Here is a 26224-nt window from a genome sequence, read left to right on the forward strand (position 1 = left end):
AAGTAATGTAATGTATGTACACAGTGACTGCACCAGCAGAATAGTGAGCGCAGCTCTGGAGTATAATACAGGATAAGTAATGTAATGTATGTACACAGTGACTGCACCAGCAGAATAGTGAGCGCAGCTCTGGAGTATAATACAGGATAAGTAATGTAATGTATGTACACAGTGACTGTACCAGCAGAATAGTGAGCGCAGCTCTGGAGTATAATACCGGATAAGTAATGTAATGTATGTACACAGTGACTGCACCAGCAGAATAGTGAGCGCAGCTCTGGAGTATAACACAGGATAAGTAATGTAATTTATGTACACAGTGACTGCACCAGCAGAATAGTGAGCGCAGCTCTGGGGTATAATACAGGATAAGTAATGTAATGTATGTACACAGTGACTGTACCAGCAGAATAGTGAGCGCAGCTCTGGAGTATAATACAGGATAAGTAATGTAATGTATGTACACAGTGACTGTACCAGCAGAATAGTGAGCGCAGCTCTGGAGTATAATACAGGATAAGTAATGTAATGTATGTACACAGTGACTGTACCAGCAGAATAGTGAGCGCAGCTCTGGAGTATAATACAGGATAAGTAATGTAATGTATGTACACAGTGACTGTACCAGCAGAATAGTGAGCGCAGCTCTGGAGTAAAATACCGGATAAGTAATGTAATGTATGTACAAAGTGACTGTACCAGCAGAATAGTGAGCGCAGCTCTGGAGTATAATACAGGATAAGTAATGTAATGTATGTACACAGTGACTGCACCAGCAGAATAGTGAGCGCAGCTCTGGAGTATAATACAGGATAAGTAATGTAATGTATGTACACAGTGACTGTACCAGCAGAATAGTGAGCGCAGCTCTGGAGTAAAATACCGGATAAGTAATGTAATGTATGTACAAAGTGACTGTACCAGCAGAATAGTGAGCGCAGCTCTGGAGTATAATACAGGATAAGTAATGTAATGTATGTACACAGTGACTGCACCAGCAGAATAGTGAGCGCAGCTCTGGAGTAAAATACCAGATAAGTAATGTAATGTATGTACACAGTGACTGTACCAGCAGAATAGTGAGCGCAGCTCTGGAGTATAATACAGGATGTAACTCAGGATCAGTACAGGATAAGTATTGATGAATTATTGATTGCCACCCAGCTTTCCAGAACCTAATATATCCATTAGAGTCATATAATCTTGTATGTGTTGTAGCTATTACTGATATTCTTTGGTTGAGTTTCTCCACAATCAGTGTTTCGAGCATTGTAAGGAGATACCAGCCCTGCGGCCGCTGCTTGCGCTGAGATCTTGGGATTTTCTGTGCTGTTCTGTAGAACCTCATTGAGTATTACAGATGGAAATCAATAATAAACTTTAATTATTAAATAACTTCCAGCGAGAGGTCAGAGAGAATATCCCGGAGCGCGGAGTCTAATGCTGAACCTCAGAAGCCCCCGTGTGCAGACCCCATTATAGCGAGAGGATGAGGAAGTCTACAAAATGAAATGGAAGAGCCCAAAGAAAATGGGGGGGGGGGGGGGGGGCCGATATTAACCCCTTATTAATAGCAGCAACACATGTACAAAGGGAGGTAGATAAATACTAATGCAGTAATGTATTGTGTCCGCCAGACACAGCGCCTCCCCTGCCCACAGGTCATGCTTGGTATTGCAGCTTATTTCCTATTTACTTCAATAGAACGGATCCTGTCCGCCATATTGGTTCTATCAGCTGGAGGAAGGTGACAGCAGGTGTATTACATAGGACCTGCCTGCAGGTGGCGCCCTGATAGTCACACAGGTTACAGAAGAGAGCAGTATATAGAGGATCTGTAGTAGTATTTTCCATCCCCCCCCCCCCTCCCCGGCCCGCTCCCCTCCCCCATATTATTACAACACTCTACGTGATGATTTTTCGCCTCCATTAGACTCGGGTCCATTTGCCGTCCTTGCTTGCTCTGAAATCCATTAAGCATTGGAAAAATAATGGATGGGCTTTTTTTTCCACCAAAACAGATGTTTGGCGGCTCCGCGTCACCGTGACCAGAATTCTCTATCATCCTCTATTCACCAGTCCCTGCCGTACAGTCGTAGGGTCATCGAACGCCTCGGCCATCTCAGGACGGCGAAGATACCGGTGTGCATATCAATGACAAGGACTCAGACTGTACAGAAGCTCACCCCCAAAACCAGCCCTAATCAGGGGGTGCAAGTGACCCCCATGGTGGGAAAATGAGCCATTGACTGGAGCTCCAGGGCGGACTCAGACTACTGTATAACACGTCCTGTGACCACTCCTGTATCTACTGTATAGTATGTACTGTGACCGCTCCTCTGTATACTGTATAGCAGGTCCTGTGACCGCTCCTCTGTATACTGTATAGCACATCATGTGATAGCTCCTCTGTATACTGTATAGTACGTCCTGTGACCGCTCCTCTGTATACTGTATAGCAGGTCCTGTGACCGCTCCTCTGTATACTGTATAGCACATCATGTGATAGCTCCTCTGTATACTGTATAGTACGTCCTGTGACCGCTCCTCTGTATACTGTATAGCACATCCTGTGACCGCTCCTGTATCTACTATATAGCACATCCTGTGACTGCTCCTGTGTATACTGTATAGTACGTCCTGTGACCGCTCCTCTGTATACTGTATAGCACATCCTGTGACTGCTCCTGTGTATACTGTATAGTACGTCCTGTGACCGCTCCTCTGTATACTGTATAGCACATCCTGTGACTGCTCCTGTGTATACTGTATAGTACGTCCTGTGACCGATCCTCTGTATACTGTATAGCACGTCCTGTGATAGCTCCTCTGTATACTGTATAGCATGTCCTGTGACAGCTCCTGTGTATACTGTACTAGCTGGTACCCGCGACTTGGTCTGCGGTGATTGTAGCAGTGGGTATATACAGGCGCGGGTAAGGTTTTCGTACTGTGTATAAGGTATGGGATATGAAATGTAACTTTGTATCTTGTTGTTGCTGTAATTCAGAGAATACGTGAGACTTTTGTGTTGCAGTTACTTTGTATTTGAGCCGCTATATATACGGTGTTGTGAGAAACTTTACATAGTGACTTTGGGACAGAAGTATTTGAAGTTAACCCTTTCCCGCCGATGGCATTTTTTGATTTTCGTTTTTGACTCCCCTCCTTCTAAACCCCATAACTTTTTTATTTCTCCGCTCCCAGAGCCATATGAGGTCTTAATTTTTCCGGGACAAATTTTTCTTCATGATGCCACCATTATTTATTCTGTATAATGTACTGGGAAGCAGCGAAAAAATTCAGAATGGGGTGGATTTGAAGAAAAAATGCATTTCTGCGACTTTCTTACGGGCTTTGGTTTTACGGCGTTCACTGTGCAGCCAAACTGACATGTCCCCTGTATTCTGTGTTTCATTACGATTCCGGGGATACCAAATTTATATGGTTTTATTTACATTTTGACCCTTAAAAAAATCCAAAACTGTGTTAAAAAATTTTTTTTGAAAAGTCGCCATATTCTGACAGCCGTAACTTTTTTATACATGCGTGTACGGGGATGCATAGGGCGTCTTTTTTTGCGGGACCAGGTGTACTTTGTAGTTCTACCATTTTCGGGAAATGTTATTGCTTTGATCCTCTTTTTATTCAAATTTTTATCAGAATCAAAACAGTGAAAAAATGGCGGTTTGGCACTTTTGACCATTTTTCCCGCTACGGCGTTTACCGAACAGGAAAAATATTTGTATAACTTTGTAGAGCGGGCGATTTTGGACGCGGGGATACCTAACATGTATGTGCTTCACAGTTTTTAACTACTTTTATATGTGTTCTAGGGAAAGGGGGGGGATTTGAATTTTTAATCCTTTTTATTTTTTTTTATATTTTTTTTACTTTTTTAAAACTTTTTTTTTTTTGCATTTATTAGACCGCCTAGGGGTATTGACATGGGTGGGCGGTGTCGCGGATTGTCAGAGCGGTGGGGGTCGGCAAACATGGCTGCTCCGGAGCGTTAAAGAGCGCCTCCTGGAGTATCGTTAAGGTGAGGGGCAAAGTGGTAAAGTATATGTATATGAGATTGTGTGGGGTTAGGGGCGAGGCTGGAGAGGGCAATAGGAATTTTGTGGCTTGCTATGGTCCAAAGTGTGTGAGATTGCAGAGATGGTGGTGTGAGTTTGGATTTTGTGGGGGTCCTGGCACAAACGTATGTGCGCTATTGTAACGAAAAGTAGCCTATTGCGCAATCGGGTGTAGTAACTATGTTTGTGGAAAATTTCAGCCAAATCGGTGGAGCGGGTTTTGCGTGATTGAGGAACAAACATCTGAACATCCAAACTCACAAACTCACAAACTTTCACATTTATAATATTAATAGGATAGCATGCCCTGTGACTGCTCCTGTGTATACTATATAGTACGTCCTATGACCGCTCCTCTGTATACTGTATAGCACATCCTGTGACTGCTCCTGTGTCTACTGTATAGCACGTCCTGTGACCGTTCCTGTGTATACTGTATAGCATGTCCTATAACCGCTCCTGAGTCTAATGTATAGCACATCCTGTGACCACTCCTGTATCTACTGTATAGCATGTCCTGTGACTGCTCCTGTGTCTACTGTATAGTACGTCCTGTGACCACTCCTCTGTATACTGTATAGTACGTCCTGTGACCGCTCCTGTATCTACTATATAGCACATCCTGTGACTGCTCCTGTGTCTACTGTATAACACGTCCTGTGACCGTAACTGTATGTACTGTATACACATCTTGTGACCGCTCCTGTGTCTACTGTATACCACGCACTGTGACCGCTCCTGTGTCTACTGTATAGCATGTCCTGTGACCACTCCTGTGTGTACTGTATAGCACGTCCTGTGACCGCTCCTGTATATACTGTATAGCACATCCTGTGACCGCTCCTCTGTATACTGTATAGCTTGTCCTGTGACCGCTCCTGTATATACTGTATAGCACGTCCTGTGACCGCTCCTCTGTATACTGTATAGCACGTCCTGTGACCGCTCCTCTGTATACTGTATAGCACGTCCTGTGACCGCTCCTGTATATACTGTATAGCACGTCCTGTGACCGCTCCTCTGTATACTGTATAGCACATCCTGTGACCGCTCCTCTGTATACTGTATAGCACGTCCTGTGACCGCTCCTGTATATACTGTATAGCACGTCCTGTGACCGCTCCTGTGTATACTATATAGCATGTCCTGTGACCGCTCCTGTATCTATTGTATAGCACGCCCTGTGACTGCTCCTGTGTCTACTGTATAGCATGTCCTGTGACCACTCCTGTGTCTACTGTATAGCATGTCCTGTGACCACTCCTGTGTGTACTGTATAGCACGTCCTGTGACCGCTCCTCTGTATACTGTATAGCACATCCTGTGACCGCTCCTCTGTATACTGTATAGCACGTCCTGTGACCGCTCCTGTATATACTGTATAGCACGTCCTGTGACCGCTCCTGTGTATACTATATAGCATGTCCTGTGACCGCTCCTGTATCTATTGTATAGCACGCCCTGTGACTGCTCCTGTGTCTACTGTATAGCATGTCCTGTGACCACTCCTGTGTGTACTGTATAGCACGTCCTGTGACCGCTCCTCTGTATACTGTATAGCTTGTCCTGTGACCGCTCCTGTATATACTGTATAGCACGTCCTGTGACCGCTCCTCTGTATACTGTATAGCTTGTCCTGTGACCGCTCCTGTATATACTGTATAGCACGTCCTATGACCGCTCCTCTGTATACTGTATAGCACATCCTGTGACCGCTCCTCTGTATACTGTATAGCACGTCCTGTGACCGCTCCTGTATATACTGTATAGCACATCCTGTGACCGCTCCTCTGTATACTGTATAGCACGTCCTGTGACCGCTCCTGTGTATACTGTATAGCTTGTCCTGTGACAGCTCCTGTGTATACTGTATAGCATGTCCTGACAGCTCCTGTGTATACTGTATAGCACGTCCTGTGACAGCTCCAGTGTATACTGTATAGTATGTCCTATGACCGCTCCTCTGTATACTGTATAGCACGTCCTGTGACAGCTCCTGTGTATACTTTATAGCACGTCCTGACAGCTCCTGTGTATACTGTATAGCACGTCCTGTGACAGCTCCTGTGTATACTGTATAGCACATCCTGACAGCTCCTGTGTATACTGTATAGCACGTCCTGTGACAGCTCCTGTGTATACTGTATAGCACATCCTGACAGCTCCTGTGTATACTGTATAGCACGTCCTGACAGCTCCTGTGTATACTGTATAGCACGTCCTGACAGCTCCTGTGTATACTTTATAGCACGTCCTGACAGCTCCTGTGTATACTGTATAGCACGTCCTGTGACAGCTCCTGTGTATACTGTATAGCTTGTCCTGTGACAGCTCCTGTGTATACTGTATAGCACGTCCTGACAGCTCCTGTGTATACTGTATAGCACGTCCTGTGACAGCTCCAGTGTATACTGTATAGTATGTCCTATGACCGCTCCTCTGTATACTGTATAGCACGTCCTGTGACAGCTCCTGTGTATACTTTATAGCACGTCCTGACAGCTCCTGTGTATACTGTATAGCACGTCCTGTGACAGCTCCTGTGTATACTGTATAGCACGTCCTGACAGCTCCTGTGTATACTGTATAACACGTGCAGACTGGGGCCCCTTCCTCTATGGTTGTGATGAGTTACTTTCAGGCAGTCATCACTGGGGCCCCTTTATCTAATTGGTGGCAATGGGGGAAGCCTCAGTACTCAGGGCCCGGAGCCCCATTGGCCCCTGCGGCTCACTCGTAGTGTCTCAGCCCCCGGGGATCTACTATCAGACTCTATACCACACAATAGAACCTGATCCCAGGCAATGACTGCAACTAATCACAGCTAATTAGCGGTAATTACTGTGTACGCAGCGCGGCGGCGGCGCCGATAATTATGAAGGAATAATCAGAGGTTTTATTATATCCTCAGGGAAAGGAAATCCAAAGAGAAATCATCACTTGTGTCTCCCTGGGCCACCCAACTTTCCTTAGACTCAGAAAGTAACTACATTGTACTATAGGATGTATTTCTGCAATATATGATCTATATCATTGCTCTACTTCTGCAGCTTTCAGTCTTCACTGCAGTTTTAGCATTCTATTCATGAACCAGGAGGCTCAGGATGAACAGTACAAAGGATGATCCAGGAGTCAGACTGTGACGAGCCCCCGCCCCCACCCCCACCCCGCCGGTAGATTATCCGCCTCGTATTCAATGATCCCTCGCCTTCACATTATTACACAGAAATCCAATGTTCTGCCCAATCTGAAAATCAATTCTCGCCTGAGCCATGAAAATGTAACAACACGTCGCAGTAATTATGGAAATAAAGTGGCGCAGTCCACGGAGTGAGCGAAACGAGGAATCAGAACCGCTCACAAGGCAATCGCAAAATCATCACAAATCTGCAAAGAAAATCACATCCAAATTACCAGCGTAGGCGGCAACAGCGAAATAATGGGAGCGGCCCCCGATGATGTCATCAGAAGAGAGAGCGAAGACATGGAGCAGAGCTACAGGGATACATCTATTATCTATCTATCTATCTATCTATCTATCTCCTATCTATCTATTAACTATCTATCTATCTATCTATCTCCTATCTATCTCCTATCTATCTATTAACTATCTATCTATCTATCTCCTATCTATCTATCTATCTCCTATCTATCTCCTATCTATCTCCTATCTATCTATCTCCTATCTATCTCCTATCGATCTATCTATCTATCTATCTATCTATCTATCTATCTCCTATCTATCTATCTATCTATCTCCTATCTATCTATCTATCTATCTATCTATCTATCTATCTCCTATCTATCTATCTATCTCCTATCTATCTATCTATCTATCTATCTCTCTATCTATCTCCTATCTATCTATCTATCTCCTATCTATTTCCTATCTATCTATCTCCTATCTATCTATCTATCTATCTATCTATCTATCTATCTATCTATCTCCTATCTATCTATCTCCTATCTATCTATCTATCTATCTATCTCCTATCTATCTATCTATCTATCATCTATCTATCTCCTATCTATCTATCTATCTCCTATCTATCTATCTATCTATCTATCTATCTATCTATCTCCTATCTATCTATCTATCTATCTATCTATCTATCTCCTATCTATCTATCTCCTATCTATCTATCTATCTATCTATCTCCTATCTATCTATCTCCTATCTATCTATCTATCTATCTATCTATCTATCTATCTCCTATCTATCTATCTATCTATCTATCTATCTATCTCCTATCTATCTATCTATCTATCTATCTATCTATCTATCTATCTATCTATCTATCTATCTCCTATCTATTTCCTATCTATCTATCTATCTATCTATCTATCTCCTATCTATCTATCTATCTATCTATCTATCTCCTATCTATCTATCTATCTATCTATCTATCTATCTATCTATCTATTTCCTATCTATCTATCTCCTATCTATCTATCTATCTATCTATCTATCTATCTCCTATCTATCTATCTCCTATCTATCTATCTATCTCCTATCTATCTATCTATCTATCTATCTGTCTATCTCCTATCTATCTATCTATCTATCTATCTATGTCCTATCTATCTATCTATCTATCTATCTCCTATCTATCTATATATCTATCTATCTATCTATCTATCTATCTATCTATCTCCTATCTATCTATCTATCTATCTATCTATCTATCTCCTATCTATCTATCTCCTATCTATCTATCTATCTATCTCCTATCTATCTATCTATCTATCTCCTATCTATCTATCTATCTCCTATCTATCTATCTACAGTCCTATGAAAAAGTTTGGGCACCCCTATTAATCTTAATCATTTTTAGTTCTAAATATTTTGGTGTTTGCAGCAGCCATTTCAGTTTGATATATCTAATAACTGATGGACACAGTAATATTTCAGGATTGAAATGAGGTTTATTGTACTAACAGAAAATGTGCAATATGCATTAAACCAAAATTTGACCGGTGCAAAAGTATGGGCACCTCAACAGAAAAGTGACATTAATATTTAGTAGATCCTCCTTTTGCAAAGATAACAGCCTCTAGTTGCTTCCTGTAGCTTTTAATCAGTTCCTGGATCCTGGATGAAGGTATTTTGGACAAACAATTCAAGTTCAGTTAAGTTAGATGGTCGCCGAGCATGGACAGCCCGCTTCAAATCATCCCACAGATGTTCAATGATATTCAGGTCTGGGGACTGGGATGGCCATTCCAGAACATTGTAATTGTTCCTCTGCATGAATGCCTGAGGATTTGGAGCGGTGTTTTGGATCATTGTCTTGCTGAAATATCCATCCCCGGCGTAACTTCAACTTCGTCACTGATTCTTGAACATTATTCTCAAGAATCTGCTGATACTGAGTGGAATCCATGCGACTCTCAACTTTAACAAGATTCCCGATGCCGGCATTGGCCACACAGCCCCAAAGCATGATGGAACCTCCACCAAATTTTACAGTGGGTAGCATGTGTTTTTCTTGGAATGCTGTTTCTTTTTGGACGCCATGCATAACGCCTTTTTTTATAACCAAACAACTCAATTTTTGTTTCCAAAATGAAGCTGCCTTGTCCAAATGTGCTTTTTCATACCTCAGGCAACTCTATTTGTGGCGTACGTGCAGAAACGGCTTCTTTCTCATCACTCTCCCATACAGCTTCTCCTTGTGCAAAGTGCGCTGTATAGTTGACCGATGCACAGTGACACCATCTGCAGCAAGATGATGCTGCAGCTCTTTGGAGGTGGTCTGTGGATTGTCCTTGACTGTTCTCACCATTCTTCTTCTCTGTCTTTCTGATATTTTTCTTGGCCTGCCACTTCTGGGCTTAACAAGAACTGTCCCTGTGGTCTTCCATTTCCTTACTATGTTCCTCACAGTGGAAACTGACAGGTTAAATCTCTGAGACAACGTTTTGTCTCCTTCCCCTGAACAACTATGTTGAACAATCTTTGTTTTCAGATCATTTGAGAGCGGGCTGTCCATGCTCGGCGACCATCAAACTTAACTGAACTTGAATTGTTTTGTAGAAAGAAATGGTCCAAAATACCTTTATCCAGGATCCAGGAACTGATTAAAAGCTACAGGAAGCGACTAGAGGCTGTTATCTTTGCAAAAGGAGGATGTACTAAATATTAATGTCACTTTTCTGTTGAGGTGCCCATATTTTTGCACCGGTCAAATTTTGGTTTAATGCATATTGCGCATTTTCTGTTAGTACAATAAACCTCATTTCAATCCTGAAATATTACTGTGTCCATCAGTTATTAGATATATCAAACTGAAATGGCTGCTGCAAACACCAAAATATTTAGAACTAAAAATGATTAAGATTAATAGGGGTGCCCAAACTTTTTCATAGGACTGTATCTATCCTATCTATCTATCTATCTATCTATCTATCTATCTATCTATCTATCTCCTATCTATCTATCTATCTATGTCCTATCTATCTATCTATCTATCTATCTATCTATCTATCTCCTATCTATCTATTTATCTATCTATCTCCTATCTATCTATCTCCTATCTATCTATCTATCTATCTATCTCCTATCTATCTATCTATCTATCTATCTATCTATCTATCTCCTATCTATCTATCTATCTATCTATCTATCTATCTATCTATCTCCTATCTATCTATCTATCTATGTCCTATCTATCTATCTATCTATCTATCTATCTATCTATCTATCTATCTATCTATCTCCTATCTATCTATCTCCTATCTATCTATCTATCTATCTATCTCCTATCTATCTATCTATCTATCTATCTATCTATCTATCTATCTATCTATCTCCTATCTATCTATCTCCTATCTATCTATCTATCTATCTATCTATCTATCTATCTCCTATCTATCTATCTATCTCCTATCTATCTATCTATCTCCTATCTATCTATCTATCTATCTCCTATCTATCTATCTATCTATCTCCTATCTATCTATCTATCTCCTATCTATCTATCTATCTCCTATCTATCTATCTATCTATCTATCTATCTATCTATCTCCTATCTATCTATCTATCTATCTATCTATCTATCTATCTATCTATCTATCTCCTATCTATCTATCTCCTATCTATCTATCTATCTATCTCCTATCTATCTATCTCCTATCTATCTATCTCCTATCTATCTATCTCCTATCTATCTATCTATCTATCTATCTATCTATCTATCTATCTATCTATCTATCTCCTATCTATCTATCCAGCAGAATTATGATTGCAGCTCTGGTACAGTGCTAGTTATTACTGGAGTATATTAGTAGTTACCCCATGACTATTGTGGACGCTGCTTTAGATGTGACCGGAGTATACGACATGATGTAACATAAGATCAGTAAAGTAAAGGATTTACAAAGTGACTCAGCATGATATAGAGATTATATCTGGAAGTAATCTGTAAAATTACATGCAGAAGTAGGATTACATGCTAAACCTCTGCGATCTCTGAGAAGATTATAATCTGGAGTGATGGAAAATATGGATGGAGGGTCAGGGAGCGGTCAGAGGTGGGAGAACGTAGAATAGTAATATAGTGATATAGTAATATAATGTATATTGTTACTGTAATCTCATAGATCTATCACTACAAGTGACCATTATATAATATGTATCACTACGGGTAACCCTAGTCTCATATCTATCTGGTCTGGGCTGATCACCTGGATGCACAGAAAGGGTCACAGCTCTCTCCATACATGTCGGCTGTATAATACCTGCACCGATCGCGGCTGTTAACCCTTTAGACGCCGCAGTCAAATGGGACCACAGCATTTAAATTGCACAAGCGCCACCCTTTTTCACCAATCACTGCCCCCTGAACATCACCAGAGGGCAGCGATCGGTTGTATGATATCCAGGAACCTATACAAGGCTCCCAGACTTGTGATTGCACTCTATCTATTACACGCAGCCCGAGGCAGCCTCTAATAGAAGTGATGGCATTTTGCTATTCATTGCAATACAGTAGTAGTACAGTAGTATGGCAGTGCATAGTACGAGCCATCAGACTCCTTAGGTCTCAAGTTACCTAGGGGGTCTGATCATAAAAGCAAAAGAAGAAAAAAAAAAAGTTTTTAAAAGTATAAAAAACACAAAAGTTCAAATCACCCAGCTTTCCCGAGATCAGATACAAAAGTAAGCACAAACACATTAGGTATCCCCACGCTCCAAAATGCCCGAACTATTAAAATATTTATCTCATACTGTGAATGGCGTAGCGGCAAAAAAAAAAAAATAATCAAAATAGCCAAATAAAGTTTTTTTTCAACACTTTGCCTCCAAAATTGAATAAAAAGTGATCTTTCCCCAAATGGTGTCAGTAAAAACGTCATCTTGTCCTGCATTGTTTCCAGCTTCCCGGTACATTGCACAGCGCCATTCCCTGCTCATAGCTGTAGTGACACTGACCCCTCTTGTTTCATGAATAGAATTCTACAGCAGTGAGGACCGACACCTCCACAGTCTAATAACAGACGGTTCTATGTCCTGTCATTTGTACATTGTGTCCACGGGATGAGCGCGCTGTATCCACCGTACGCCAATTTGCTGCCATATTTGCTATCTCTTCCTATCAGGTCCCTGCTGTGTTGTTCCGGACGTGTGAGGTGTTTGTGCTTGGGATCAGTCACATCATGGAGAGCGAGCAGCTGCGCCCCCATGAATTTATTATCATACAATCTGCTCGTCTTTCCCGCTCCAAATCTCTTTCCGTATTCATGATACTAAGCTCCTCCAGACCTAATCCCCTTATCACTGATAATCTAATTATGGAATCGCGGCAAGAACCTGAGAGATCTGATGCTCGGCCGTGTGATTCATACATTAAACTACTCCCAAGCTGTTCACCAGCTCTAATCTTTATCCGCGGCCTGGTGGTGGTGTCATCGCGGCGCCCATGAGGTGCGGGCTCCTGGATTCTGTGTCTGATCTCATAGGGAAGGACCTGCCAACAGATAACAGCTCAGGACAAGACGCGGTGCACACCCCATCACTACAGAACTTTTCATCCCAATTGGCAAAATTTGGTAAAATTTGCACTACATAGGACATCAATGATGAAGGACAATCATTAGAATAAGGTAACGGAATGGTCTTGATCGGCCCCAAAACACATTGTCTAAGGAAGCAATGGCAAATTTCATCTGTGGGTTTGCAGCAGGGAATAGATGAGCCCTGATTCATAAGCAAATTTGCAAAATTTTGCCAAAATTTGCACTGAGCAGAATATTGCCAAAGAGCGACTTTTGTTATGACTTGAGTCCTATTATGACAATTCCAAATATAGAAATGGATTTGCAGTAGAGAAGAAATGAGAACATTTGCAAAATTTGCACATTGTATGACATTGATGATGAGCGGTTCTTATTATGACTTGAGTCAGTCCTGGACTGATGAAGAAGAAGAAGAAGAATGTAACGTATTGGTCTTGATCGGCCCCAAAACACATTGCATAAGGAAGCAACCTGTGGGTTTGCAGTAGGGATTAGATGAGCCCTGATTCATAAGCAAATTTGCAAAATTTGCCAAAATTTGCACTGTGCACAAGTCAACAATTGGTTCTCATTACGATTTGACTGATATTGGCGAAAATGTCCTGCATAGATTTCGAGACTGAAGAAGAACAATAACTTTGTATCTTAAAGAGGACCTTTCACCATATCCGGGCACAGGCAGTTCTATATACTGCCAGAAAGCTGACAGTGCGCTGAATTCAGCGCACTGTCAGCTTTCCCGATCTGTGCCCGGCGTGAAGAGCTTACGGTCCGGTACCGTAGCTCTTCTATGGTCAGAAGGGCGTTTCTGACCATTAGCCAGAGACGTCCTTCTGCCTCGCGGCGCCAATCGCGCTGTGCTGTGGAGCGGGGAGGAACGCCCCCTCCCTCTGCTCACACAGATTGTCCATAGACGAGCATTATCAGGAGAGGGAGGGGGCGTTCCTCCCGGCTCCACAGCACAGCGCGATTGGCGCCGCGAGGCAGAAGGACGTCTCTGGCTAATGGTCAGAAACGCCCTTCTGACTGTAAAGCGCTACGGTACCGGACCGATAGCGCTTTACACCGGGCACGGATCGGGAAAGCCGACAGTGGGCTGAATTCAGCGCACTGTCAGCTTTCTGGCAGTATATAACACTGCCTGTGCCCAGATATGGTGAAAGGTCCTCTTTAAAGGTCTTGATTGGCCCAAAATGCCTTCAATTATGACACAATTGCAAATTCAAAAGATTTGGCATCTATGGGTTTGCAGTAGGAAATTGATGAGCATTGCTCCATCATAAAATTGGCAAAATTTGGCAAAATTTGCACTGAGCAGATCATCGAGGATGAGCGGTTTTTGTTACGACTTGAGTCATATTACGACAATTCCAAATATCATAGAATTGGGTTTGGAGTAGAGAAGAGATGAGCACATTTGCAAAATTTGCACAGTGTATGACACTGATGATGAGCGGTTGCTATGACTTGAGTGAGTCCTGGAGTGATGAAGAAGAAGAAGAATGTAACAATGGTCTTGATCAGCCCAAAATTTCTTGTATTATGAAGTAAATGAAATCTATGGGTTTGCAGTAAGAAATTTGCTAAGGATTGTACCATCAGCAAATTTGCCAAATTTTACAAAATTTATACTATGTTTACTACAATCGATGAGCTGTTCTGGTAATGACTTGTGTCATATTTCTCTGCTGCGGAGGCTCCGAAACAGAAAAAGAATAGTCATTGTAATAATATGACTGAGTTATCGGGATCGGCCCTGAAACGTATCCAATTATCACAATCCCAAATTTAATAAATTTGGCATCAATGTGTTTGTAGTAGGGAACAGATAGGCACAATGTCCAATGTCCAATGAGCGTTTCACATTAGAGCTCGAGTAATATTTCTGAAAATGTGCCGCAGAGACTGAGGAAGACTAATAATGGAGCGTAACGGTCTTGCTCAGCCCAAAACACATATTTACGACACAATTACAAATTTCCTGGATTCGCCATCTATGGGTTTGCAGTAGAGAACAGATGAGCAGCGCTCCATGAGCTTATTTGGAAGATTTGGCAAAATTTACACTGTATCCGAAATCAAGGCTGACCATGTGTCTCAGGCAGTAAAGAAGAACAATAATAATATTGTAACAAAATGGTCTTGATTGGGCCCAAAACACATCTTATTATGACACAAATCCAAATTCCGTGGATTCAGCACATATGGGTTCATAGTAGGGAATAGATGAGTCCTGCACCACCTAATGGGCTCTGTATAGCCGCACAGTGCGCCCCTAAGGTTAGCACAGCACAGCTCTGCAATTTTGGTCTTCCCACAATCAATCCTAAAGGATAAAGTGGTGGCGGCCTCCTCCAACCCTTTAGTGCCGGCCTCCTCCAACCCTTCAATGCCAGCTTCCTCCAACCCTTTAGTGCCGGCCTCCTCCAACCCTTTATTGCCAGCCTCCTCCAACCCTTTAGTGCCGGCCTCCTCCAAACCTTTAGTGCCGGCCTCCTCCAAACCTTTAGTGCTGGCCTCCTCCAAACGTTTAGTGCTGGCCTCCTCCAACCCTTTTTAGTACTATACTACTACATAGACATTTAAAGTTCAACACATACAAGAAGAACTCCGACTTGTAAGAATTCCAAAAATCTGAAAGCAACAAAAGCACAAATCACCAAAAATCCCAAACTGAAGATGATCGGGTTCAGGATTTACCAATCAGTGAATTTCTCAGGCTAAGACATCCTCAAGCCAAAATCATTCTTAATTCGGATGGGTCGAACCCCTGTAAGAATTTTCACTTTTTATCTTGGAATTTTCATCCTTCATCCCCAAATTTTAACTTTTCATTGTAAAATTTCATCTTTTACCTCAAATGTTTCACCTTTCACCCTATAATTCACTATTTATCACAGAACACAAACCTTTTACCTCACTATTACTTTATTTAATCTCAGAAATTCTAGATTTTATTTCAGATTCGTTACTTTTTTATCTTAGAATCCTCAATTTTCATTACAACTTTTAAAAATTCTCATTTTTACCTCAGAATTTTCACATTTTACCCTCGCCCTGTGTCTCAGAGCACGTCTCTTTTATCTCAGAAATGTTACTTTTTATCTTAGAACTCTAACGTACTGAATCGCTTTCGATGTTGACTCTAGATTTTCATCTTTTCTCAAAATTTTCAATTTATTACTCTTTTTTTTTTATCTCAGGACATTAAACTATTTTTCTCAATATTTTACATTTCAACTTAAAATTCTCACTTTTTATTGAATAATTTTCACTCTCCATCATTTGTGTCCCCTGGTGGATGCGAACAACGGACAGCCCAGCGCTGGTGTGAACCTAGCCTAAGGTGTTTGTTGACCTCAAAACTCTCTTCATTTATCTCTAAGGAATATTTTAATTAAATTTGTAACGAAAACATGAAGGGTAAAAATTTGAAAATTTTTATTCAAAAATTTGAAATTTTTTTTAATCTCGGAATGTTTCACTTATTCACTTGTATCTCAGGATTCTTTGGTAACTTAGCCATTAAGCTTCTCCTTAGATCTGGTGTTGATCGCGAGGATAGAAGATCTTTTCGAGTAACCCAAAACTTTTTTAACGACTACTTCTACGACTTGAATATTCCATGCGCACCATCTAACCATCTCTAATATCTTCATACCATGTGAGGCCATTCTAGAGCAGTTACCCCCGTTTTCTGTGCGTGCCCTGACCACCATATTTGTGAAGATCACCCCTCCTAGAACATTTCACGGGGCTGTCAAGCCAGACAAGGACAACAGATTGATTTTCAGTGACTTTTCTGAACCAATGTTCAATATTCTGAGAATTTCACCGTCATACTTCACTTTGCGTTTAGCACATCTGCCCCAATATTATGACATAACAAATTTCCCATAAGGAATCTACCCACCCACTCATGCGCTCCCACTTAATATAACATGCCCACTTTTTCCTACATTGACAATAGACTCCCTCTGCAGTCTGGGAGGGGTACAGCGACCACGACCAGAAATGTAAGTCATCCCTCACCATGATTGGTGCACCTCTGGTGCGTTACAATGGGTCAGAGTCACTATCAGTGGTGGAAGCCTCGTGAGCTCAGTCCCTTATATGCTAAATAATAGACAGTGGGAAGCTCCGTCCCCTCCGTCTATGGGGCCCTTGAGCAGCCGCACTGGGGGGGCACATACTCTAGGCCTGTCCATCCTTATTACTTGCCTATTTTCCAGTTTCCATCCAGTCTGGCGCACACTGCACAGGGGGCGCACCAGTGCACTGCACCAATATTGCAGCATCTAGGGCTCTGTTCACATCTACGTCATTGGGTCCATCTCGATGTGTCTGATTTAATGAAATCACGAGCACTATACACAACACTAGTTTCTCCATCAAAATGGCGGAGAACCCAACGGGCCTCATTATATGGTCCAAAGATCTGTCAGCAGTAATATGGCAGACCCAATTGGGGTTCACCTGCCTCTGGATCAACACAGGACACTTTTAGATTGGTGGACACCCCTGCAGACCACATCAGACGGCATTATATGCCCTTAGGTTGTGTTGCCACCATTGGTGTCCAGCACCGGGTCAGGGGCACCGATATTACAAGATGCATGAGACTAAAAGAGAAGGCCATTGGAAACACAACTTATATTTTCAGGAGGAAAGAAAGTTTTACCATTGGGATTCTTTACTGTAAGAGCGGTGAGACTATGGAGGTCACTGACCTGGGGTTTGGTGATCGGGGGACCAGGGTGCAAGATCAAGAGGGGTCTGAATGAGACTTATGGAAGTAAAAACATCACAAGTAACGGGAACTAAATATCTTGGCCGGGATAAGTGTTGGGAGAACCTCAAGGGATTCAGCTCACGAGTATTCGGTAAGTTTGCCCACATAGACGCGAGCGCCAAGACATCGGCACATCCCATGTGACTGCTGAGGACCAATCACAGGCCTTAGTGTCCCCTCCAGGCGCTGATATCACTCAGGGGGCCAAAGAGGCCCAAAAGGAGAGGTGGACCCGCACTGGACACCCCAAAGGAGCCCAAGAGAGGTAATACTGCTTGTTATTTTGCCCCTCGGGCCCCCGCCCATAATACTATAATGGTTTATGGGAGGCAAAACTGGCTCATTGGTAGATGGGACACGAACCTGAGAATTATGTAATATTGGGAGTCAGGAGAGGGACCCGTCAAAGAGGTTTCACCTTCCTTTGGATTAACTCATTCAGTGTATAGGATGGACTGGATAGGCCTGTGGCTTTAGTCTACCATATCTACTATGTAACAATGCAACTACAATGTGACTGGAATGTAACAATGTGAATACAATGCGACTACAATCTAACAAATGTCACTAGAATGTGACAATGTGACTACAATGTGACTATAATGTAACAATATGAATACAATGCAACTATAATGTGACTATAATGTAACAATATGACTATAATGTGGCTACAATGTAACAATAAAACTACAATGCGACTACAATCTACCAATGTCAATAGAATGTGACAATGTGACGATAATGTAACAATATGACTACAATGTAACTATAATGTGGCTACAATGTAACAATGAAACTACAATGTGACTACAATCTACCAATGTCATTAGAATGTGACAATGTGACTATAATGTAACAATATGACTACAATGTGACTATAATGTGACTACAATGTAACAATGTGACTGTACCTACACTGTGATGTAACCAGGTACATGTCACACGATTACCATACAATGTACTTCCAGGAATCCTTAAGACATCTTAAAGAGACAGGTCCTGAGAATATCAATCTTATGGATACATTGTAATTCCCATAGCCCTGGGTCTGTCTCTTAAAGGGGAAGCCCCTCAGAACCCCCTGTACAGCAGACCTTTCCTCAGTATACCGTAATCCTCCTCCAGGCTTCAGGTTACCCCCTCACACCCCGCCAGGGTAGATGGTACCTGTCAGGGCAGATGATATGGGCATACAGGGTAGGGATGGGGCAGGATTAGGAATGATGGCTACACACCCTATTCATGAGGACGCAGACACACAGGGGGGCGCAGCCGCTCAGCACCAGGTTTTGTCTTTGGCATAAAGCAGCGATGGGCGGAGGTGGCTACTTACAAAAATATATTCTCCATGGGAAGGCCTGCGGTGCCCGGTTGCGGCTCCTCACGACGCCTCAGCTCCGTCTTCCTATGTAGCTGCTGCTGTCAATCCGCACATAATCCATTTAGCAGTGTGCACTGACATCGCTCAGGAGCACGGAGGTGCGCGCCGCTTCAAAATACATTTTCTCATCATTCTCCCTCTCCAATGCGACCGGCTCCATCCCCCCCTCCTCCCCGCCACCCGCCTCTCCGCACCGCTCCTTTACCAACCACAATTTGATGCAGTGAAAGCCACAGCTGCTGCCTCTGCTGCATCAAAAGACAGATACAGATATATACATACACATACAGATATACATATATAGATACACACATATATACACATATACACACAGATATACACATACATACACATACAGATAGATATACACACAGCTACTGCCTCTGCTGCATCAAAAGACAGATACAGATATACACATACAGATATATACATACACATACAGATATATACATACACATACAGATATATACATACACATACAGATATACACATATAGATATACACACATATATACACATATACACACAGCTGCTGCCTCTGCTGCATCAAAAGACAGATACAGATATATACATACAGATACAGATATACATACAGATATACACACATACACATACAGATATATACATACACATACAGATATACACACATACACATACAGATATATACATACACATACAGATATACACACATACACATATACACACAGCTGCTGCATCAAAAGACAGATACTGAGATACAGCTATACATACATATACAGATATACCTACACATACACACACAAAACATATACACACAGCTGCTGCCTCTGCTGCATCAAAAGCCAGACACATTCAGATATGCACACATAATACACACACATACTCACACATATACATGTACACACAAAAACATACATACACATAATACTTATGCATACACACATACAGATATACCCACACATAATACATAAACATACATATAGATTTACACACATATTATATACACACAAATACATGTACACTCACATACATTCACACACATACATATATACTCACACATACACATTCATACAGAGTTTATCTTTTACATATTTTTATCACATAATTGATTTCTCGGCCGCCTCTGCCGTGTTGTGTGTGGAGGGGACAGGACCGGCATAACAATTGTCTGTGGAGAGAGGAGAGCAATGAATGGAGGGAGGAAATCTCTGCTGTGTAATGATCTGCCCGCAGCAGCAGAAGGAAGAGGAAGAAGAAGATGAAGAAGTCATGAAGGATGTGCCAGAGATAGAGACCTGTGAGGAGAGACCGAGGATTGTAGGGATCAGGAGCAGGACAATCCCAGGGAGCGAAAGAAGGTTTAGATAGATAGATAGATAGATAGATAGATAGATAGATAGATAGGAGATAGATAGATAGATAGATAGATAGATAGATAGATAGATAGATAGATAGATATCCTATATCCTCCTGTGTAGTGTATACACATCCATATCCGTCTACACGCGGATGGCTCGGCCCAGATATTTCCAGCTTCCCAGATGCCGCACATTGATTCTCTATAATCCTGTTAATCCGGGAGCCGAAGGATTCTGGGAAAATTTTCATTGTGGTTAGTAAATCTCCAGAGGCCGGAACAACCAGCCGGACGGTTCTGGGAAGACTGGAACATCTGACCATTCACACTGTACCAGCTGCAGCCACAGGAGGCGCTGTGCCCACCAACCTGCCCTGCACCCCCTCCCCGGATCTCCGGGATGGCCTCAGGATACCTGCACCCATTCCTTGACCCCTACAAAAGACTAAGACCTGTAGGATCATAGTCGGTCTAATGATAATACAATGGTCACAGCAGCACAAAGTATTTCAGATCTGTGGCTCATGAGCACACATATGAAATGATACAATAAAAAGATCTCGGCTGGTGCAGAAACCATCATGGACAGCTGAAGAGTCCTGACCTGGGTGTTACATTGTATCAGCCATAAGTGGTTCAATGGGATTCCCATCTGATACTGTAACAGACCTACTGAGCAACAGCAACACAATGTAACAAACCTACTGAGCAACAGCAACACAATGTAACAAACCTACTGAGCAACAGCAACACAATGTAACAAACCTACTGAGCAACAGCAACACAATGTAACAAACCTACTGAGCAAGAGCAACACAATGTAACAAACCTACTGAGCAACAGCAACACAATGTAACAGACCTACTGAGCAAGAGCAACACAATGTAACAAACCTACTGAGCAAGAGCAACACAATGTAACAAACCTACTGAGCAACAGCAACACAATGTAACAAACCTACTGAGCAAGAGCAACACAATGTAACAAACCTACTGAGCAACAGCAACACAATGTAACAAACCTACTGAGCAAGAGCAACACAATGTAACAAACCTACTGAGCAAGAGCAACACAATGTAACAAGCCTACTGAGCAACAGCAACACAATGTAACAAGCCTACTGAGCAACAGCAACACAATGTAACAAACCTACTGAGCAAGAGCAACACAATGTAACAAACCTACTGAGCAACAGCAACACAATGTAACAAACCTACTGAGCAAGAGCAACACAATGTAACAAACCTACTGAGCAAGAGCAACACAATGTAACAAACCTACTGAGCAACAGCAACACAATGTAACAAACCTACTGAGCAAGAGCAACACAATGTAACAAACCTACTGAGCAAGAGCAACACAATGTAACAAACCTACTGAGCAACAGCAACACAATGTAACAAACCTACTGAGCAAGAGCAACACAATGTAACAAACCTACTGAGCAAGAGCAACACAATGTAACAAACCTACTGAGCAAGAGCAACACAATGTAACAAACCTACTGAGCAACAGCAACACAATGTAACAAACCTACTGAGCAAGAGCAACACAATGTAACAAACCTACTGAGCAAGAGCAACACAATGTAACAAACCTACTGAGCAACAGCAACACAATGTAACAAACCTACTGAGCAACAGCAACACAATGTAACAAACCTACTGAGCAACAGCAACACAATGTAACAAACCTACTGAGCAACAGCAACACAATGTAACAAACCTACTGAGCAACAGCAACACAATGTAACAAACCTACTGAGCAAGAGCAACACAATGTAACAAACCTACTGAGCAAGAGCAACACAATGTAACAAACCTACTGAGCAACAGCAACACAATGTAACAAACCTACTGAGCAAGAGCAACACAATGTAACAAACCTACTGAGCAAGAGCAACACAATGTAACAAACCTACTGAGCAAGAGCAACACAATGTAACAAACCTACTGAGCAACAGCAACACAATGTAACAAACCTACTGAGCAAGAGCAACACAATGTAACAAACCTACTGAGCAAGAGCAACACAATGTAACAAACCTACTGAGCAACAGCAACACAATGTAACAAACCTACTGAGCAACAGCAACACAATGTAACAAACCTACTGAGCAACAGCAACACAATGTAACAAACCTACTGAGCAACAGCAACACAATGTAACAAACCTACTGAGCAAGAGCAACACAATGTAACAAACCTACTGAGCAAGAGCAACACAATGTAACAAACCTACTGAGCAAGAGCAACACAATGTAACAAACCTACTGAGCAACAGCAACACAATGTAACAAACCTACTGAGCAACAGCAACACAATGTAACAAACCTACTGAGCAACAGCAACACAATGTAACAAACCTACTGAGCAACAGCAACACAATGTAACAAACCTACTGAGCAAGAGCAACACAATGTAACAAACCTACTGAGCAACAGCAACACAATGTAACAAACCTACTGAGCAACAGCAACACAATGTAACAAACCTACTGAGCAAGAGCAACACAATGTAACAAACCTACTGAGCAACAGCAACACAATGTAACAAACCTACTGAGCAACAGCAACACAATGTAACAAACCTACTGAGCAAGAGCAACACAATGTAACAAACCTACTGAGCAACAGCAACACAATGTAACAAACCTACTGAGCAACAGCAACACAATGTAACAAACCTACTGAGCAACAGCAACACAATGTAACAAACCTACTGAGCAACAGCAACACAATGTAACAAACCTACTGAGCAAGAGCAACACAATGTAACAAACCTACTGAGCAACAGCAACACAATGTAACAAACCTACTGAGCAACAGCAACACAATGTAACAAACCTACTGAGCAACAGCAACACAATGTAACAAACCTACTGAGCAAGAGCAACACAATGTAACAAACCTACTGAGCAACAGCAACACAATGTAACAAACCTGCTGAGCAACAGCAACACAATGTAACAAACCTGCTGAGCAAGAGCAACACAATGTAACAAACCTACTGAGCAACAGCAACACAATGTAACAAACCTACTGAGCAACAGCAACACAATGTAACAAACCTACTGAGCAACAGCAACACAATGTAACAAACCTACTGAGCAAGAGCAACACAATGTAACAAACCTACTGAGACATGACAGAAACTGCTGAAGTGTTATATTATATACTGGTATTTACAGCAATTGGACTGCACTGTATGAACAGAACCCAAGATATCAATCCCGGTAGATAGGATATAGTCACCAGAACCAGCATATCACCCCAGCCCTGCAGATAGATAGGTTACTGTCACCAGCATATCACCCCAGTCCTGCAGATAGATAGGTTACTGTCACCAGAACCAGCATATCACCCCAGCCCTGCAGATAGATAGGTTACTGTCACCAGAACCAGTATATCACCCCAGTCCTGCAGATAGATAGGTTACTGTCACCAGCATATCACCCCAGTCCTGCAGATAGATAGGTTACTGTCACCAGAACCAGCATATCACCCCAGCCCTGCAGATAGATAGGTTACTGTCACCAGAACCAGTATATCACCCCAGTCCTGCAGATAGATAGGTTACTGTCACCAGCATATCACCCCAGTCCTGCAGATAGATAGGTTACTGTCACCAGACCCAGCATATCACCCCAGCCCTGCAGATAGATAGGTTACTGTCACCAGAACCAGCATATCACCCCAGCCCTGCAGATAGATAGGTTAGTCTCACCAGACCCAGCATATCACCCCAGTCCTGCAGATAGATAGGTTACTGTCATCAGAACCAGCATATCACCCCAGTCCTGCAGATAGATAGGTTACTGTCATCAGAACCAGCATATCACCCCAGTCCTGCAGATAGATAGGTTACTGTCACCAGACCCAGCATATCACCCCAGCCCTGCAGATAGATAGGTTACTGTCACCAGAACCAGAATATCACCCCAGCCCTGCAGATAGATAGGTTACTGTCACCAGACCCAGCATATCACCCCAGCCCTGCAGATAGATAGGTTACTGTCACCAGACCCAGCATATCACCCCAGCCCTGCAGATAGATAGGTTACTGTCACCAGAACCAGCATATCACCCCAGCCCTGCAGATAGATAGGTTAGTCTCACCAGACCCAGCATATCACCCCAGTCCTGCAGATAGATAGGTTACTGTCATCAGAACCAGCATATCACCCCAGTCCTGCAGATAGATAGGTTACTGTCATCAGAACCAGCATATCACCCCAGTCCTGCAGATAGATAGGTTACTGTCACCAGACCCAGCATATCACCCCAGCCCTGCAGATAGATAGGTTACTGTCACCAGAACCAGAATATCACCCCAGCCCTGCAGATAGATAGGTTACTGTCACCAGACCCAGCATATCACCCCAGCCCTGCAGATAGATAGATTAGTCTCACCAGACCCAGCATATCACCCCAGCCCTGCAGATAGATAGATTAGTCTCACCAGACCCAGCATATCACCCCAGCCCTGCAGATAGATAGGTTACTGTCCCCAGAACCAGCATATCACCCCAGCCCTGCAGATAGATAGGTTACTGTCCCCAGAACCAGCATATCACCCCAGCCCTGCAGATAGATAGGTTACTGTCACCAGAACCAGCATATCACCCCAGCCCTGCAGATAGATAGGTTACTGTCACCAGAACCAGCATATCACCCCAGCCCTGCAGATAGATAGGTTACTGTCACCAGACCCAGCATATCACCCCAGCCCTGCAGATAGATAGGTTACTGTCACCAGACCCAGCATATCACCCCAGCCCTGCAGATAGATAGGTTACTGTCACCAGACCCAGCATATCACCCCAGCCCTGCAGATAGATAGGTTAGTGTCACCAGTACCAGCATATCACCCCAGCCCTGCAGATAGATAGGTTACTGTCACCAGAACCAGCATATCACCCCAGCCCTGCAGATAGATAGGTTACTGTCACCAGACCCAGCATATCACCCCAGTCCTGCAGATAGATAGGTTACTGTCACCAGAACCAGCATATCACCCCAGCCCTGCAGATAGATAGGTTACTGTCACCAGACCCAGCATATCACCCCAGCCCTGCAGATAGATAGGTTACTGTCACCAGACCCAGCATATCACCCCAGCCCACAGTCATTCACAGCAGAAGATCCTCATGGACTAAAAAGAGACACAGGCACAAATTTTCACAGTTTCCCAATTTCAGCCACTAGTAGTGCAGCAGCTTGTTGATGGTTTCCAGGTAGTAAGAGGAGAATATTTACTACTCTGTGAGGACAATATAAGGACACAATATATACCTAATATATACTGAGTGCAGCCATATGATCCTAGTAATATTTGTAGGCTGGCGCTCGGGTATGCCCATATGTAGCTGGCAGATTGGCTGTTATAAGATCACGGGCCCCGGTGTCCTGTGGGGAATTGTAGCATATGTAATGTGAAGCCTGACTGGCGGAGTCACATGACCCCAGGGCACTGGGAAGTCAACAAGACACATGGTCACCGCAGGGGCCCCAAGGAGGGGTCCAAAGAGATCTACTAACTAGTGACCTCCACAGAATATAAGACTGACACACAGGGTGCAAATCTATTACATTATAGTGCACCAGACACTATACACATA

At 42.7% G+C, this 26224-nt stretch overlaps 1 protein-coding gene across 5 annotated transcripts in view; it reads right to left on the reverse strand.

Moving 5' to 3' along the window:
* Nucleotides 1-26224, reverse strand: part of LOC142196119 (beta-arrestin-1) — a 125179-nt gene that overhangs the window by 64843 nt on the left and 34112 nt on the right. Inside the window, exon 1 of one of the 5 annotated variants that reach the window (XM_075266342.1) lies at nucleotides 19223-19423. The exons of the other annotated variants lie outside the window; for them this stretch is intronic. Within the exon in view, the coding sequence (XP_075122443.1) occupies nucleotides 19223-19239 (17 nt within the window). The 5' untranslated portion in view covers nucleotides 19240-19423. Of the gene's footprint in view, nucleotides 1-19222; nucleotides 19424-26224 lie in introns of those variants that run through there. 5 annotated transcript variants of the gene reach the window in all.

Source organism: Leptodactylus fuscus, chromosome 2, assembly GCF_031893055.1.
Source record: "Leptodactylus fuscus isolate aLepFus1 chromosome 2, aLepFus1.hap2, whole genome shotgun sequence".
In the NCBI taxonomy this organism is placed as follows: domain Eukaryota; kingdom Metazoa; phylum Chordata; class Amphibia; order Anura; family Leptodactylidae; genus Leptodactylus; species Leptodactylus fuscus.